General features: G+C 52.4%; 2 protein-coding genes across 5 annotated transcripts; one reads left to right on the top strand and one right to left on the bottom strand.

The window, feature by feature from the left end:
- Positions 1 to 344: 344 nt before the first annotated feature.
- Positions 345 to 9,405, top strand: NLE1 (notchless homolog 1). 4 transcript variants are annotated; one of them, XM_022566380.3, is made up of 14 exons: positions 352 to 669; positions 806 to 949; positions 1,928 to 2,145; positions 2,747 to 2,826; positions 3,653 to 3,729; positions 3,904 to 4,001; positions 4,357 to 4,549; positions 5,030 to 5,165; positions 5,314 to 5,360; positions 6,438 to 6,640; positions 8,181 to 8,340; positions 8,446 to 8,516; positions 8,702 to 8,771; positions 9,064 to 9,405. In XM_022566380.3, exons 1-13 carry the CDS (start codon positions 652 to 654, stop codon positions 8,769 to 8,771), a joined length of 1,515 nt encoding a protein of 504 aa, XP_022422088.1. In that variant the 5' UTR covers positions 352 to 651; the 3' UTR covers positions 9,064 to 9,405. The 4 variants fall into 4 exon arrangements, with proteins under 4 accessions (XP_089756952.1, XP_022422088.1, XP_022422089.1 ...); XM_022566381.3 differs by lacking the exon at positions 8,702 to 8,771 and having other exon boundaries at positions 451 to 669; XM_022566382.3 differs by lacking the exon at positions 352 to 669 and having other exon boundaries at positions 843 to 949; positions 1,054 to 2,145.
- Positions 9,406 to 10,785: 1,380 nt separating this feature from the next.
- FNDC8 (fibronectin type III domain containing 8) lies at positions 10,786 to 18,205 on the bottom strand. The gene is made up of 4 exons (XM_022566407.2): positions 17,654 to 18,205; positions 13,753 to 14,119; positions 11,707 to 11,943; positions 10,786 to 11,158 (listed from the first exon to the last, which is right to left on the bottom strand). The coding sequence occupies exons 1-4, from the start codon at positions 17,860 to 17,862 to the stop codon at positions 11,006 to 11,008; spliced, it is 966 nt and encodes a 321-aa protein (XP_022422115.1). The 5' UTR covers positions 17,863 to 18,205; the 3' UTR covers positions 10,786 to 11,005.
- Between the last annotated feature and the right edge of the window lie 492 nt (positions 18,206 to 18,697).

Here is an 18,697-nt window from a genome sequence, read left to right as displayed (position 1 = left end):
GCTTGAGACTCCCTGGATGCAGGGGGGAGAGAGAGCGAGAAAGAGAGAGAGAGAGAGAGAGGAGCTGACAGGAAGATCCCAGGTTTCCGGTAAGAGTGCTCCTGGTCTGACTCTGCTTTAGTTCCTCATCTGTAACATTGGGTGAAAAGAGTTGTGAGAATTAAATGAGTTACATATGTAAAGCACTTAGAACAATACCTGATTCTTTACTATTGTTATCATTATCGTTATTGCTCTACACTGTTGAAAACTGTAGGAATTTTTTGCTTCTGTACGCATCAAGTTGTTTTTTTGCGGTACGCGGGCCTCATCACTCTTGTGGTCTACTCCCGTTTCGGACTACAGGAGGACGCACAGGCTCAGCGGCTACGGCTCACGAGCCCAGCCGCTCCGCGGCATGTTGGATCTTCCCGGACCAGGGCACGAACCCGTGTTCTCTGTATTGGCAGGTGGACTCTCAACCACTGCGCCACCAGGGAAGCCTCGCGTCGAGTATGATTAATTTCTGTGATCCATTTATTTGAGGCCAGGCGCGGAGCGACACTTCCCCTCCTCAACACCAGAGGGCGATGTGGCGGATTGCAGCACCGCTGGACCACGGGGGCGGCGCTCCGTCCCGCCGGAGTTTTCCCTTCCACGTGGGGACACAGGATGGCGGCGGTGGTGGCGGTGGGTGGGCCTGACTGGGGGTGGGGGCGCCGCGGCTGGGCGCTCGGGCCGGGGTCCCCGAGGCCGGAGGGAGGCGGAAGTTAGGGCCCTTCGGTCCGGGCGGCGTGCATGACGCCCGCCGCGCTTGTCCACACAGGACGAGGCGGCGACGCGCGACGTGCAGCGACTGCTAGTGCAGTTCCAGGATGAGGGCGGGCAGCTGCTGGGCTCCCCATTCGACGTGCCCGTGGACATCACCCCGGACAAGCTGCAGCTCGTGTGCAACGCGCTGCTGGCCCAGGTGAGCGGCGGGCCCGGCGGAGGGCGGGCGGCGCTGCCCTGGTCGGGGACGCAGGGAATCAGGAGACCGAAGGTCTCGGGTACATCCCCACTACTCTCCCACAGGGGTGATAACAACCTGGCGGTGCCGTCTGCCTTGGGAAGGGTCGGAAGATGTGATCAGTGTGAGAGCGCTTTACGCGCCCACCATCGGGAATTCACCCGCGGAGAGAGACCGCGTTTTGAACGCATTGGGTGCATCGTAACAGTGATTCCTTGTCACAGCTCCTCATTATATTCCGATTGTCATTAATATCCCCATTTTACAGTGCTGCCTGAGACCATTCAGTTATTTGTCTGGCACTGCGCAGTAGGTGGTAGATTGGGAGTTGGAAGCCAAGTGTCAGATTCAAAACTCATGCTCTCCTAAGCCGGTGTTTATCAGAATGCTGCCCTCTGTTGAGGGGTGGGAGGCTGTTTAAAAATGCAATACCTGGACCCCACCCAAGACTTACTACACCAGACCCTGGGGTGAAGCAGAGGGTCTACCTTTTTCAGTCAGCTTTTTGGATGCTTCTTACACATTATGCAGCATGGTCTGGTGGTTTAGAAAACGCTGCATAATGCTATATACTAACCCTAATCCTGGACTTTAGTTTTCTTTCTGAAGAACCTGAATTAGGCATTAGCAATAGGACGTTGCGTTAATCACTTAGTTGCTCTGAGCCTCAGTTTTTTTCATCTATCAATATTAATGCCTCCTTCCCAGGGTGGTTGTGAGATTCAGATACAGGATTTTGAAGTGGTGTGTGTCTTGCAGTCGCTCTTCAAGGATTAAAAAGGCCTTGCTGAATGGGGAATGAGGCGGGTAACCCAAGCAGGGTGGCTTGAAAAGTAGGAAGCGTTGCCTGCCCACAGCTCACAGAGGGTGGGGGTCCCTGGTGGAGATGGCCTTGCCCATCCTTTGATGGGGGTGGTTCTCTTTTCTGTTGTCCTCCAGGAGGATCCCCTGCCACTGGCTTTCTATGTCCATGATGCCGAGATCATCTCGTCTCTGGGGAGGACACTGGAGTCACAGGCGGTGGAGACAGAGAAGGTCCTTGACATCGTCTACCAGCCACAGGCTATCTTCAGGGTTCGTGCTGTGACCCGCTGCACCAGCTCCTTGGAGGGTCACAGCGAGGCAGTCATTTCTGTGGCCTTCAGCCCTACAGGAAAGTAAGGACAGCTGCAGAGTCATGGAGGAGAGTGTGGGTGCAGCTGCTGGCGGGGGTGGGGGGACCCCCAAGTTATGCTCAATGGGGCCTCCGGCTGCCCACCATAGACCCAAGCTTTGGGCTCAGGTTGCAAGTAAGGGACTTCCCCGGTGGAGTTTGGTCCCCAAAGGTCAAGGATACCTGCCTTGGAAGAGCCCTTCCTGGACTTGACCTCAGGAGATCTGAGCTGCAAGCTCACCTCTGTCCCTTCCTAGCCATGTGACCTGGTCAAGTCATTTAACCTCTCTCTGAGTTAGTTGTTCACCTGAGAAATAGGTTTATTTGCTTCTCACAATCCTATGAGGATAGTAAGAAGCTTTAAATCTGGTTATGACTGTTGCCATTCCATTTAGGAAGGACAAGGAGAGAAATGGCTTCCTGGGGTCTTCTCCCAGATGGCATCGGTGTTATATTTCTCCTTCTCATAAGAGAAAATTCCAGTCCCAGATTCTGTTCCCAGAAGATGATTGACTAGGCAGCAGGAATGTACATGTGCAGTGTTTCCGGTGTGCCCCACCCCTTGTCCTCACTGCAGAGGTCAGGTGGCCTCTCTTCTTCCCCAGGTACCTGGCCAGTGGCTCTGGAGACACTACTGTGCGCTTCTGGGATCTCAGCACTGAGACACCACATTTCACATGCCAGGGTCAGTACCCAGTTACCCACTTAGGGGTTTTAACGTAGTGGCGGGTGGCTGATTCACTCAGCTCTTTAGTTCCTGAGGAGGAGAGGAGGCCCAGAGCACATTCCAGCCCCTTGACATCCAGTTAGTGGCTGCCTGTTCCTAGGTAGAGACCTTACCCTTGAGCCCTGCCAGCCACTTACAAACAAGCAGAGACTGGACGGAAGAGTCAGCCTGGGGTTGTGGGCAGGGGCTAACTGCCTGGTAGCAAGCAGAACCAGGCTTAAATCCAGTCTCTGCCATAGTGGTTCTCAAACTTGAACGTGCATCAGAATCACCTGGAGGGCTTGTTAAAATATAGATTTCTGGGTCCCACCCCCAGAATTTTGTCTCCTTAGGTCTGGGGTGTGACCTGAAATTTGCGTTTCAAGTTCCCAGGCATTGCTGATGCTGCTGGCCTGGGGACCTCACACTAGCTGGGTGATCTTGTAGGTAGGCCTTGCTTCCTTTCTAAGCTTTAGGTTTCTCATCTGGAGAATGGGGTGATACTTCTTGCTTTGCCCCATACTCTAGAGCTGTCATGAGAATTGTAGGACTGATGTGTGTGAAAGAACTTTATATCACGTAGCACATAAGGAACTACTAGAAAGTGGCAGTGTTATCTGTGCGGCGATGCACGGCCCTAGCACTTGGGAAGGATTCTCCCTTTGCCTAGGAAGCCTCATCTCTTCTGTTCGATCGTTCAATTATTCAGCAGCTAGCTAAGGAGTTTCTGCAGGGTGCCAGGCATTGCTAGGCAATGGGGATAAAGAAAGGTGTGGTCCTCCTTTCTCCCCCACTGCTTTCTTAGGACACAGACACTGGGTCCTTTGCATATCCTGGTCCCCAGACGGCAAGAAGCTGGCTTCAGGCTGCAAGAATGGCCAGGTAGATGGTCAGGGTAATTAGGCAAGGATTCTGGGGCTTCCTTCCTGCGAGATGGGTCCGAATCAGGTTCTGGGTTCTTCGGGGAGGGGTGAGCGGGGGCGATGGGCGGGGGACCCTTGGTGGGACCAGGGGAAGGGTGGGGAGGGTTATTTTCGATGAGCTGCTGTCCTTCAGATTCTCCTGTGGGACCCAAGCACAGGGAAGCAAGTGGGCAGGACCCTTGCCGGCCACAGCAAGTGGATCACAGCCCTGAGCTGGGAGCCCCTCCATGCGTGAGTGACACTGACAGCTGGGTGATTGAGGAGCCAGGGCTTCAAAGCCGTAGCCCTCCCCTGCTTGGTGCAGAGGAGTCTTATGTGAGAGGACAGGGTAGGCAGTCTGACTGGCAGTGACAGCGTGGCAGGCAGTGGGGAAGGTCTTCTGCACCTGTGTTGCGCGGGCGGGGCGGGGGGAGGGCGGTGGTGCTCATCACGGGGCCTGAGAGCTACCTTGCAGCGCAGCCAGATCTTGGGGTCAGGAAGCTGTCGAGACATTATCCCTGGTCTTCGCGCTGGGGATCGGGAGGCAGTGTTGGAAGACAGGCGTTGCCAGGTCAGAAGTGAGGGCATGTCCCCCTTTTCTTTCCAGCAACCCCGAGTGCCGCTACGTGGCCAGCAGCTCCAAGGACGGCAGCGTGCGGGTCTGGGACACGGCTGCGGGCCGCTGTGAGCGCATCCTCACTGGGCACACACAGTCAGTCACCTGTCTCCGGTGGGGAGGGGACGGGCTTCTCTACTCCGCCTCCCAGGACCGCACCATCAAAGTCTGGAGGGCTCATGATGTAAGAGCTGGGAGAGGCCCAAAACCAGCCTGGGGAAATCTTGGGCCAGGGAGGTTGACCACTGTTTCCTGGGTGGTTGGGGAAGTGCTTCGGGAATGGGGGTCCTATGGTTTGGTGCTGCATTATAGCGGAGGTTCCAGGACCCCTTAGCATGGCCAGGCTCTGGAAATTTCCTGCTGTAGGAAGCCTATTTAGGTTTATCGAACCTGCCGTATCCCAAACTTATTTGACTAGAGCCCTTTTTTGTGACATTTCCCTTCTGTGAAACATATTTCCAGAAACAGTGCTCTGGGCTGGTACCCTTATTTTACAAATGAGGAGAGACTTGAACCCAGAGGGGTGATTTGATTCAGATCACAGTGAATGAGGGCCCTGCTTCTGAGTCCCACAGTGCCCATCTTTTGGGGCTGATCTGGGGGTGCATGTTCCCAGGGGTGGAGACTGCTCTGTGTGTGTCTGACCTGTCTCCCTTCACCCTAGGGCGTGCTGTGCCGGACTCTGCAAGGCCATGGCCACTGGGTGAACACCATGGCCCTCAGCACTGACTACGCCCTGCGCACGGGGGCCTTTGACCCAGCCGAGGCCTCAGTTAACGCCCAAGACCTCCGAGGGTCCTGTGAGTGAGTGGGAGGTGGGGGGGAAGGAGCCAGTTCTCAAGCTTAACATGCGAGAGGCGGACCTAGGCTGGGGGGGCGGGTACTTGCACTTTGTGTTGGATTTTCTCATCAGCCTTGTTCCTTCTCTCCTTCGATACCTGGACACAGTGCAGGAGTTAAAGGAGAGAGCTCTGAGCCACTACAGCCTCGTGCGGGTGAGTATCTGCCAGCGCCGCCAGCTCTATGTGCTTCTTCTCCTCGTCCCCAAAACACTGCAGACACTCAGGCCCTTCTCCCTTCTAGCCCCAGCTCAGAACGTACCTTTTCCGGAAAGTTGTTCTGATAATCCTAGTTTACAATCCTAAAAACCATAATGTGCTGGGGATCATTTTATTTCATTTTGTTTTGTTTGCTTATCTGTTTATTTGCAATCCTCAGGTACCTCTCTTTTTTATTTTATTTAGCTTCAGTAACACATTCACATGGTCTAAGGTTCAAGGAAAACAAAAAGGAGAATTCCCTGGTGGTCCAGTGGTTAGGACTCGGCGCTCTCACTGCCAAGGGCCCGGGGTTCGATCCCTGGTCAGGAACTAGGATCCTGCATGCTGCACGGCATGGCCAAAAGAATAAAAGAAATTTTTTTAAATGCAGAGAACACAGAGCAGTAGGGGCCATTTTAGATGGTGGAAAGTCTCTCATCTCTGTTGCACCTTCATCCGTGCCTTCTGGAAGCATCCAGTGCTACCAGTGTCTCGTGTCTCCTGCCAGAGACGTCATGTATACACATATACATATATGTGTACACTACACACAGTACAGATACACACGCGTATACAAGCCCACATGTAAAATCCTTCCCTTTTTTTTTTTTTTTTCCGTGGTACGCGGGCCTGTCACTGTTGTGGCCTCTCCCGTTGCGCAGCACAGGCTCCGGACACGCAGGCTCAGCGGCCATGGCTCACGGGCCCAGCCGCTCCGCAGCATGTGGGATCTTCCCGGATCGGGGCACGAACCCGTGTTCCCTGCATCGGCAGGCGGACTCTCAACCACTGCGCCACCAGGGAAGCCCTCCTTCCCCTTTTTAACACACCACTCTGTACCTTGCTTCTTCTTGTAATTATACGTCATAGAAATGGTCCCGTCCCATGTTCATGAAGCCTCCCTTTGCGGGGAGTAACCAGCCTCCTTTCTCCAGTCCTGGACTCCATGCTGGTATTGAGCAGTCAGTGGTGTGTTCGCTGCCGAGGTCAGGCTGTCCTCTCTGAGACCATGTGCGCTTTGTGCCTCCCCAGGGCCGGGGCCCAGAGAGGCTGGTGTCTGGCTCAGATGACTTCACCCTGTTCCTGTGGTCCCCGGCGGAGAACAAGAAGCCCCTGGCACGGATGACGGGGCACCAGGCCCTCATCAACCAGGTGCTCTTCTCCGCGGACTCGCGCGTCATCGCCAGCGCCTCCTTTGACAAGTCTATCAAGCTGTGGGATGGCAGGACGGGCAAGTGAGTGGCGGGCGTGGGGAGGGGAGGAGCGACGCTCTTCCTCCGGAAGGAGCTTGGCTCTGACACTTCCTAGCTGTGTGGCCCTGGCAAGTGTTTGGGTTTTCTGAGCCTCTTGTTTCCTCTTCTGAATGTGCAGACCCCCTACCTCTCTGCTTTGTTACAAGGATTAAATGAGGTGGTCTCTTTAGCACCATCACTAAGTGGGTGCTGAAAATGCTAGTTTCTTTCATATCTAGGGAGAGGAAATGATGTTAAAGCTGGCCAAGGGAACTGCCTGGCGGTCCAGTGGTTAGGATTCTGTGCTGTCACTGCCAGGGATGCGATCCCTGGTCGGGGAGCTAAGATCTGGAAGCCGCACAGCATGGCCAAAAAAAAAAAAAGCTGGCCAAGGGCCGGGGATGCAGCACAAGTGTAGGTTTGTGGTCCGGTCTTTATCTGGCCCTCCTCAAAGTGAGTCAGTGCATCACCTGGGAGCTTGATGGAAATGCAGAACCTTGGGCCCCATCCCAGATCTTGGGGATCAGATGACCTGCATTTTAAGGTCACCTTTCAAGTCTGAGAAGCACTGCTATGACGAGGCACAGTGCCCTTGCAGTTAGTTAGGAGGAGAGGCAGAGGCATGGGCGAGAAAAGGAGCAAGGAAACCCTTGTTGAGGCCAAAGGGGCACCTATGTGTCAGTCTCCGTGTATTTTCACAACACAGCCCTGTGAAATAGATCGTTCAGTTTCTTTTTCTTTCTTTTTTTTTTTTTTTGGCTGCGTTGGGTCTTCGTTGCTGCACGTGGGCTTTCTCTAGTTGTGGCGAGTGGGGGCTGCTCTTGGTTGCGGTGCGCGGGCTTCTCGTTGCAGTGGCTTCTCGTGTTATGGAGCATGGGTTCTAGGCGTGCGGGCTTCAGTAGTTGTGGCTCACGGGCTCAGTAGTTGTGGCTCGCAGGCTGTAGAGCACAGTCTCAGTAGTTGTGGCGCACGAGCTTAGTTGCTCCGCAGCATGTGGGATCTTCGCGGACCAGGGCTCAAACCTGTGTCCCCTGCATTGGCAGGTGGATTCTTAACCACTGCGCCGCCAGGGAAGCCCTGGTTTCTTTTTAAGATAAGGAAACCGAGTCTCAGAGAGGCCCAACGACTTGCACCAGCAGACACAGCCAGTCTGTCCCGACCAGGTGCCAGGTGGGCCTGCCCACTGTTTCTCCATGCCACCTGTCAGCAGGCACCTGTCATGGTGGTTGGGGGAGGGTGGTGTCGTGCAGATGGGCTAAGCAGACGGCTGCATTGGATTCTGAGGCTTGCAAAGTTGAGCAGGTATGGAGGCCTGGCAAGAAGCATTCTAGAAGCAACTCATTTGGAGAAGTTTTACAGCATCGTAATGACTGGTAAAGATTAAATTGGTCTGGGGTGGGGACCAGACAGTGAGATTTTGTAAAAGTTCCCAGGTAAACCTGACACACAGCCAAGGTTGAGAACCACCACTGTGGGCATAGAGGACCCTTCAGGCGTGTTTGAAGATCTCATATCCATCCTTATCTTCCTTCCCCTGGCCCAGGTACCTGGCCTCCCTGCGTGGCCATGTGGCTGCCGTGTACCAGATTGCATGGTCGGCCGACAGCCGGCTCTTGGTCAGTGGCAGCAGTGACAGCACACTGAAGGTGTGGGATGTGAAGGCCCAGAAGCTGGCCACAGACCTGCCAGGCCATGCGGATGAGGTGCGGCCAACCCTCGTGGGCAAGTGGTTGAGAGGGAATTGAAGCCTGGCCCTCCTCCCCACCCTCCTCACTGTGCCACCATCCCCCTCCCCCTCCTCCCTTCAGGTATACGCTGTCGACTGGAGTCCAGATGGCCAGAGAGTGGCAAGTGGTGGAAAGGACAAATGCCTCCGGATGTGAGTTTGGGGGAGGTGGCGGCTCTCCTGCCCTTTGTGACCGTCCGCTGTGGTGTAGAGTTCCAAGGGCTCTCCAGGTGCCCACACTGTCCCGAGACAGTAGCCTCCAGCGTGAGGCGGTAGTTCTTAGCACACTGGATTTTGGAGTCCTGTGACCTAGGTCAAATCCTTGTTCTGCCTTTCAGTGTGCAGTCGTGGAGAGCTTCGTCCACCTGTCTCCTGGGACTTACCAGGAGACAGGAGGATCAAAGATAGGTGAATACACTTTGGATCCTGAGGGTTGTGTACTTGTAAAGGATTGCCACTGTTTGTCATTGGACAGCCTTGGTGGGCATCGCAGGGGCCAGGCCCCTGGATGAGGTCCTGGCCGAGGCAGTGGTGGGCGCCTGGCCTAAGTTCGGGTGGCCGGAGCAGGGACAGTAGCCGGGGCAGGGGGAGTAGACCGAGGGGGGACCACAAGCTCTCCCCCTAGTGGGCTTCTGGGATTGTATGGCGCCTCCCTTTCCCGAGGTGGCATCCCCATCCTGTTCCGTCCCTCTCTCCACAGATGGAGGAGATGAGAAATCCCAAGGATCCCCACCTGGACTCAGCCTCTGCCAGCTGCCTGCCCTGATGGAGATCAAAGGCCGGGGTGATGACCTTGAGAATGAGCGTGGCCTGCCGTCCTCGGACAGACCCCAGTAGCGTCCCTCCCCAGAGCAGGAGGTCGAAGGTCGCGGGAGGTTCTCACTGAGCTCAGCCCTTGGCCATCACTTGGTAGCTCGCTGATGCCAGCACAGGGGAGGCCGAGCGATGACTGGCCCTTACTGCTGCCCCTGCCTCCTTTCCTAAATGCCGTCTATTTAGGGTCAGACCCCAGATTCTGTGACCAAATAAATAACTTACAGTTTGTGTGTTTGGGTTATGATTTCTTGTCCCAGGTTCTCAGGGCTTTACTGAGGACTATGCTAAGTCAGCTTGTCTAGCCCCTCCCTCTGGGCTGCACCAAAACCATGCTGATCAGGAAGTTGCCTTTCCCCTCTTCCCACCGTGCCTACAAGGGAGAGGCCAGCTGAGGCTGGGGAGATGGGCTGAAGCCAATATGTTAGTGGCCAGAGGATGATGTAAGGCTGTGTTGTCCATTCTGCTGGCACCAGCCACATGAAGATGTTCGCATTAACTAGAATTCAGTCCAGTTAGAAATGCAGTTGTCACACTAGCTCAGGGCTACTTACTGATTTGGACAGCACAGATAGAGGACACTTTGACCATCACAAAGACTTATGCTGGTCAGTGCTGCTCTGGGGTGCTTTCCTCGGCCTCAGACAGCCCCGCTGGGCTCTCGCAGCACAGAGAGGAAGGCAGCGGCTGTCCCGGAGGGTTCCCTCTAACAGGCCGTGCAGTGGTGGGAGCTCTGGAGGAAGCGGGGGTGGTGTAATGGGGAGGATGGTTCTCTGCCCCGTGAAGACTCACATAGTGAAGGGAATCCCCACCAGGACATCCTCAAACCTTTGGCGGAGATCTTGCCCTTCGTGCGTCTTGTGTCCACTTTCTCTCCCAATACCAAGGTGCATCTACTCAGGTTGGCTTCCAAACCATCCTTGTATGGACCGCTCGGGGCCACAGCACTTCTGACATCTTGCTCCTTCTCACCCTCCCCCACCCCATCTGTGCTGTTAAATCATCGCCTGGCTGTGGTTCTTGGCTTCCACCTGGCCCGTCTCTGCAGGGGGGCTGCGTGAGGGGCCGAGGGAGGCAGCGGGCTCTGAGGTCCTACTCGGTGCCCGGCGCTGTTCTGTGCTCTCATGTGACCCTCACAGTAACCCTGCAGCCGAACCTGGAAGGGTCAGACCACGTCCCCATGTTTTTGATGAGGAAATTGAGCCCGAGAAGCTTAAGTGGTTTGCCTGTACCCTCACATCCAGGAAGAGACAGAATTAAGTCAGACCCTACCCCCAAAGCTTGTGCACTTTGCATCATGTCCCCCAGAGCTCAAGCCTGAGGCTGACAGTGTGTGGGCTGTCGCTACCTCTGTCCAACATTGCTATTTTTCCTGGTGTATGTTTTAATCTTTGAGGACCATCTCCTCCTCCCATGGGGAAAGGGTGATGTTGTCATCTCATTGCCCCATCCCCTGACCCACCTGGACTCTTGGTCCTGGCAGAAGCCAGGAGGGTGGGTGGCAGCAGCCCAACTGAGGCTGTCGGCGGCATGAAACAGAATTCCAAGGTGCTGGGTGACCTGCAGGTTTTAATGAGGGACCTGGACCGGCCCAGATCTGGGGGAGGAAGCCTAGCAGCTATGGGCAGTGGAAGCTGATCTGACCTGGCCTGGCCTGTGGTGTCTCCAGGTGAATGGAGCTCCCATCTGGCCTCAGCCCCAGGCCCGGGACCAGCAGGGTGGTCAGCGGTTCCCTGGCTTGATGCTGCTGGTACATTCCATGGTTCCGGTTCCTAAGGGCCCTGGGCCGAAGCTGAAAGTAGTTAAGGGGCTTCCTGGGGCCCTCCCCCTTAGTAGGGAAAGAGGTATTCCAGATCTTCTAGCCTCCGCATGTCCTCCAACCCCATGGATATGGTTTTCCGCTGCGGTTTCTTGCGCTGCACGGTGATCTGGATAGGATTGTTCTCGGGGAAGCTGGTCAAGTCTGTATCAACGGTTGCAAACTGAAATAAACCAAAGTCCTCAGAACTCCTGACCCTGAGCTCACCTCTTCGACTCTGCCACCCCCTCGTTTGTCTGCTAAATGGAGTCTCCGACAGCCTTACCAACCTATTCATTGACACCAGGAACAGGAAGAGGCATGATTCAAACCTGTGCCTCCCCAGTTGTGTGCTGTCTTTACTGGGGCCTTTTCTGCCCACCCCCAGGCTGTTCCTTCTTTGTCCCGCTTTAGACTCTTCCCTCTCTTACCCTCAATGCCCTTGACTTCCTGACCCACTCACAATTATTGATACTAAGTTGAAGAATCCAGAAACCAATGGCTTTGGGAGACTTTCGTTAGAGATGAATGAAAAGATCAATTTGCATTCCCAGTGGGCCCCAAAGTGGCTGAACCCTGAACCCTCCCAGAGGAGAGTGGCCTGGAATTGAGGCTTATTTGCCCAGGGAGAAGGAGAGCCAGCAGGAGGACGAGTCGTGGGGATATAGGGGTGTTCCCAACCTCCAAAACCCCTGGTCCACACCCCTCGGGCTGCCTTCTCCCAGGGCTCACTTTGTAGGGCTTGCACCACTTCCCCACCCCAGCGGTGTTGGCTGCGCGGACAGTCAGGCAGTAACTCGTGTTAGTCTTCAGATTCATCAGCTTGACGGTGGTGCTCAAGATCTTATCGAAGATCCATGGGTGATTCTTTGCCTTGGGCATCTCACTATCATTTTTCCTGACCACCTCCTGCAACAGGACCTGGTAGAAACTGACCCGCTGCTTGCCTGGGGCGTAGGTCCAGGAAATCTAGGGGAAGAGAACCCCCGAGGCTTCCTCAGACCTGGCCTGGCCTGGCCTCCCCTCACCACCCCGCCATTCCTCACAACGTGGGTCAGAAGACCCCACTCCCATCCCTGCTCCTGCTGGAGCTGAGGTAGAGCTGATGGAAAGTGTTAGGCACTCCCAACACTAAATATGGCCCCACCAGCCCAAAGCATGAGCAACTCTCCCTGGGCAACCTCACCAACTTCAGAGTGTACCCTCACTCCATATTCTAGACTGTGTGTCAGTTGAAAGGGACCTTAGCCATCATCTCGTCCACCTCACTCATTGCAGATGGGGTTACAGGTTCAGAGAGAGCAAGTAGCTGGCCCGTGGTCACACAGCAGTTAAGTGGCAGAGCCAAGGTTCAAACCAATAGCTCCAGAGTCCATACACTTTGTACTACAACAGTGGTTGCCAAGCCAGGATCTCAGAGAGTTTTTATAACACTGCAGATTCCTGGCCCTGCTGTCACCTGTCTTGTCTCCCATTTCCAGTTTCTCCTCTAACTAGGCTAGTGGTTCTCAAACTCTGGTGTGCATCAGAATACCCCGGAGGACTTGTTCAAACAAAGACCGCTGGGGACTCCCCTGGTGGCACAGTGGTTAAGAATCCGCCTGCCAATGCAGGGGACACGGGTTCGATCCTTGATCTGGGAAGATCCCACATGCTGCAGAGCAACTAAGCCCGTGCGCCACAACTACTGAGCCTGCGCCCTAGAGCCCGTGAGCCACAACTACTGAAACTCATGCTCTGCAACAAGAGAAGCCACCACAATGAGAAGCCCGGGCACCACAATGAAGAGGAGCCCCCGCTCGCTGCAACTAGAGAATGCCTGCGCACAGCAACGAAGACCCAACGCAGCCAAAAATAAAATAAATAAATTTATAAAAAAAAAAAGAAACAAAAACACAGACCGCTGGCCCCTGCCCCCAGTTTCTGATTCAGGAGGCCCAAGTAGGGGGTAGGGAAAGCGAGAATTTAAATTTCTAATAAGTTGCCATATGATGCTGATGCTACTGGCAGTCTAGGGACCACACTGAGAAACACTGCTCTAGGCCATCCAACAATGGGACTTCCAGATTCAGCTTCCAAAATATAGCTCAAATTGCATCTATCACCTGATATAAAGCTTTGCAAAAAGCTAATCGTTACTGCTTACTGAAAAACCTATAACGTAGCGTAATGTTAAAGGACCTCTGGAAAGTGACCCCAGACTAACTCCTGCTATCTTCCCTCCTTGTATCTAGAACAGTGCTACTCGACATGTGGTCCATGGGCCATCAACACCACCTGGGAATGTTAGCAGTGCAGAGTCTCAGGCCCCACCCTAGACCTACTGAATCAGAACCTGTAGGGCTGAAGCCCAGGAATCTTATCGGTTTGATGATCAGATCCGCAGGCACAGGGAAGTATGAGAAGCCCTGGATTGGACCTAGGTGTTTCCTTCCATACTTTCCCACCTGTGAGCCTCTGCTAGTGTCAGCCCTCCACGGAATGCCTTTCCCCATCTCTAGATGTTTAAATCCAACCTCTGTGTCCCAGCTCAAATGTTACTAAATGCCACCAAAGCTTATTTCTGCACCTGGAAGTAATATTTCTTTCCCTCTGAATCCCTATTGGCACTTGATCTGAACTTTTCCTACAGCATTGAGCCCTCTCTAGCTTGTTGCTGGAGTTCTTGAGGTCGGGATGCAGGCATCTTCACACTCCCCAGTGAGCTCAGCTCAGTGCCTGGCACGTTGGGGGCAGCCATTAAGCCTTTACCAAATGCACAAGGAGGGGAAAACGCACCACAGCCATGGAATCGCTGACCGTGTGTTCATAGATGAAGGGCGCCTCCGGCACATCCAGGACCACAGAGGACTCTGAGGGCGTTGAGGAGGTGTCTGTGTCCACCTCAGTGTTGTCAAGGTCCAGCAGGCCACAAGGGGCTATTTGGGACTTAGACTGGGGGCAGAGGGCCAGGTCCCCCTTTTCTGTACTCTTGTCCATCGAGGAGAAGCTGAGTTTGTTCAGCTCGCCCTCCAGCATCCCTGCAAAGAAGCTGCTACTGGGCTGGGTCACGGCCAATTTGATGGGATTCAACAAAGTGGATGACATGGGGGAGATGCTGGTGTCATCGGAGCTGCATTCAGAATCCTCCATTGGCATCTGCTTCCTGGAGTGGGAGGGGAGACAGGTGAGACAGACGAAGGAGGCCACCCCGGCCCCTGCTGCCTGGAAGCTCCTGGCGGGCAGGCCTTGGGCACAACTTACCCAGCGCCCCCAGCTGCTTCTGAGCAGCTCAGAACATTCTTGCTCTGCAGCAGTGCATCAAACTTACGAGGACACTTACTAGTGAAAAATGCATATTCCTGGTCCTTGGTCCCCAGATGGAATGGGACTGGGGAAGCTGCTAAGCATCTTTAATAAGATCCTCAGATGATTCTGATGCAAGGGTTCTGAGAACCACATTTTTAGAAACACTGCTGAAACTTTAAGTCCTTCCTCCAAAGTGGGGTGCAAACACCCCAGGGAATGACCATAATGATCTACCGGGATATGGAAAAATATCTAAAAGTATCTAAAAGAAAAATAATAAATTAAGTTTTATTAATATTTATTCACTATTGTTTATTATGTAATTACTAATTTATTTACTTAGGTTTTATAACATTTAACAATATGTATTAATATATAGCATGTAAAAATTAACAGTACAGATAAATATATATATATTGGGATGAATTCTCAAAAACTTTTTTCTTCCATTCTAAATTTTTTAAATTATGAAAGCTTTCAGACACACTCCAAGATATCAAGAGTAATATATTAATGGGGATGTAATGTACAAAATGGTGGCTATAATTAACAATATTGTATTGTATATTTGAACGTTGCTAAGAGATTAGATCTTAAGAGTTCTCATCACACACACACAAAATTTGTAACTGTGGTGATGGATGTTAACTACGCTTACTAAGGTAATGATTTAACAATATATACAATTATCAAATCATGTTGTACACCTTAAACTAATGCATTGTTAAAATTCAATTGTGTCTCAATAAAACTGGAAATGAACATACTATAATATATTAAGCTTCCATTTAGCCACCATCCAGCCCAGCTCAGAACTAAATCTTTTTTTTTTTTTGCGGTCCGCTGGCCTCTCACTGTTGTGGCCTCTCCCGTTGCGGAGCACAGGTTCCAGACACACAGGCTCAGCGGCCATGGCTCATGGGCCCAGCCACTCTGCGGCATGTGGGATCCTCCCGGACCGGGGCACGAACCTGTATCCCCAGCATCGGCAGGCAGACTCTCAACTGCTGCACCACCAGGGAAGCCCAGAACTAAATCTTTATCAGTGCAGTTAAAGGCCCCTGTATACTTCACTCCTCCACCTCTCTCCTCATCCTCCCACTCAGAGGTAGCTTGTGCAGTAAATTTAAAATTTTGTATATATTATTCCCCATGTGTTTTTATAGGTTTGTTACATTCATATGTTATTAGTTTCATATTTTTAAACTTTATATAAATAAATGTTATCATTCAGTACATACCCATTTGCAGCTTGCTGTTTTTTACTTAAAACATTGTATATTTTAGATTAATCTGCTCTGGTTCAATCATTTTAACCGCTGTATGTTTTCTATTACATGGATATTTGTATTCTAACCAATTCTTTGCTATTACAAAGAAAAACCTTGTACATATTTCCCTGCTCTTTAAAAGGTTTTGCTGTTGAAGTACAGAATCCAAAACATTTGGTTTTCAAATCTTTTTTTTCTCTTAAGCCAAAGTAAGAAATACATATTTCTTGGCAAGCTAGTATACTCATACATACACATGTAACTAAAATGTTTCACAAACCAATCCTTACTCTATGTGTGATGTGCTTTGAAATTTTCAGTTCTATTTTATTTCATTTTTGTAATACTGGTCTCCACCAACCAGAATGAGTTCCTGATCCACTCATGGGTCACAACTCTCAGTCTGAAGAACCCTGTCTAGAGAGAGCGGTCACAAGGCCTTTGGGGACCAAGCACCTTGACCAAGGTCACACGATAAGTCCATGGCAGAGTTGGAACCAGAACCCAGATCTCCTGGGCCCCATGCTACACAGCTCCCATCTGCCCCGTGTGCTTTCTGGCTCCCCTCCACTGCTTCGTCCCCCTTCTCCCTGGGCTGCTCTAGCCAGATCCAGCAACCTACACACACCCTTACATCCCTTATGCCAGGACAGCCTCCAGCTTCATGGTTGGTTGATCAAGGCCAAATTTTTCCTCCTTGAGTTCCAGCCCCATCAACCTCCCCCTGAGAAATCCTGATCAGCCCAAACCTCCTATGTTAGCCCTTGGTGGATGCTTGGAATAGATGATTCCCCCACCAAGGCCCTTTATAGGCTGAAGAGTCTGGGTATGGATGTCAGTTTTACTATAGATTGTCTTAACGCATCTCTATTTTAGACTTACTGACTGGAAACACCAGTGCTGAAGGGGCGTGGAAGGCAGCCTTAGTGATCTTCACAGTAGCCCTGCTGGATGGTGTTGGCCCCATTTTACAAATGAGGGACCGAGGGTCCCTGATCTTATTTAACTTGTCTATGGCCCTATATCTAAATGGTAGAACTTGGATTTAAACTTGGGCTCCTAGCCCAAGACTTTCGCCCCATACCAGGAAGTTTCCTACAAGCATCCATCACTTTAGCCATACCTGCTTACTTACAGGTCCCTTAGGGAGTGGACACCTATCCTTTCATATAATCAGGACCCCTTCTTCAGAAATTATTAAGAATTTCAAGACAGTGACATCTGAGCATTAAACTAAGCACAGGGCACTTCTAAGTGTTGGGCTGTGTGTGACTGCCCAGGTCACACACCCATGAAACTTCCCGGCAGACAGTTCCCTCAGTCCACATCAACCCAAACCACCATCCCTCCACCGGCTAATTCCTTCCCTTCCTATGAGAGTCACCTCCTCCATGAAGCCTCCCTTAACTTCACCTCCTCCCAAGCTACACTAAGCCTCCTCTGGTTCCTCCAGTTGTCCCGTCATAGCACAGACCATGCTGTAATATTCTCAGTTCTTGCCTGATAGCCCCCCAACACACAAACACACGCACACACACACATACATGCACACACACACACACACACACACACCCCAGGCTGGGAGCTCCTTGAAGGCAGAGACTGTGCTTTCTGGCTCTGCATTCTCAGAACTTAACCTTGGGCCAGATACCTTGTAAGTGCTCAAAGACTTTTGTGAAATGAAGTAAAAGAAACCCAGAATCACTGAGGAGGAACAGCAAACCTCAATCTGAAGGCAGGCAGGCTACTGGGGGCACATAACCAGGCAGGTGAAGGTACAATAGGGAGGATGAGGCAAAGGAGCCGCGGGGAGTGGAGGGGGCAGGGGGTCTGTGTGGGGGTGATGAGGACAAAGCAGGATGACAAGGACAAAGCAGGATGACAAGCACTGCCAGGAAATCTCTGACTAACCCTGGAAGGCCTCCCAGAGGCGGAGGACGGCATGCCTCCAAGAACCTGATCAGAGGTCAGGACTCCGTAGGCAACCTGCACACATGCTCTTCCCCGGGAGTCGTGACTGTGATAAGCCAAGAAAGTACTGCCTCTTCAAGCCCCTCTTCCCACCCCCACCCCCCAGGTCTGGTTTTAGAAAGGAGAAAAGGACCAGACTTGTGTCTTACGGTAGATGGATGGCACCTTCCTCCAAGAAGTTAACCAAACTGCCCCCTGAGGAAAATGGGAGTCCTTTGGTAGTGACGCTCCTGTTCATAGACTTGGGGTTTGGAAAGGGCTTGGACATTTGATTGAGTGCGTTCAAAACGTTGAGGGTTTCCTTCTTCAGCGTGGTCTCCTCCCCATCTCCCAGTTTGTAGAGTGTCTCTGATGCCATCTACCTTGTTTGGGACCACAGCCGTCACCATGCAGGACTACCAAGCTGACAGGAAACAGAGAGAAACTGGAGGCAGAGGACACACCCTTAGTTTGGGTGGGATGGGAGTGCAATGAACTGACTTCATAATCATCAGAGAGTGTAACAATTAGGGGCCAGCCTCCCCCTTGATCTGAGGCTGCTGCTGCCCAGGGCCAATGTCAGGAGTGGGTAGAGTCAAGGAAGAGACTACAACACCCCTTGGGCTAAGGCTCTGTGGTTACAGCAGCCCTGCCCTTCTCTGAAAATCTCGGAATGCTCACCACCGGTGCCCTTCGGACCTGCCCTAGGAAGGAGGAGATTGATGGTGATACAAAGGCACCTGGGCATGGAGGGAGGCAGGCAGTACTGGACTGGACCTCTGGGAGTGGGGAACTTTGTCTATAGAATACTGAGACTCTATATCCAGAAATCCTAGGCAGCAAACCCACTTCGTCCAGTTGTGTAGGCACAGGGAAAGCCCAGATGGTTCATGAGGTTCATAGCTCACATACACCCAGGTTTTACTGCTGGAATTCTAAATTCTGCCACACCCTCACCCCAAGCGTCATCATGTGTTGAGTGACAATGGTGGGTGCTGCAGAGGCATACAGAAATGGGCCAGACGTTGTGTTGTTTCTTTTTCTCAAGGAAACCATGTCACAGTAGGGGGACTTCCCTGGTGGTCCAGTGGCTAAGACTCTATGTTCCCAATGCAGGGGGCCCAGGTTCAGTCCCTGGTCAGGGAACTAGATCCCACATGCCTCAATGAAGATCCTGCGTGCAGCAACTAAGACCCGGTGCAGCCTAAATATAA

The sequence above is a fragment of the Delphinapterus leucas genome, chromosome 19 (genome assembly GCF_059928025.1).
Source record: "Delphinapterus leucas isolate spDelLeu-1000000601 "Yukka" chromosome 19, BTC_Dleu_Yukka2, whole genome shotgun sequence".
Lineage (NCBI taxonomy): Eukaryota > Metazoa > Chordata > Mammalia > Artiodactyla > Monodontidae > Delphinapterus > Delphinapterus leucas.
Note: the sequence above shows the minus strand (reverse complement) of the source record. Positions and strands in the feature narration are given on the sequence as shown.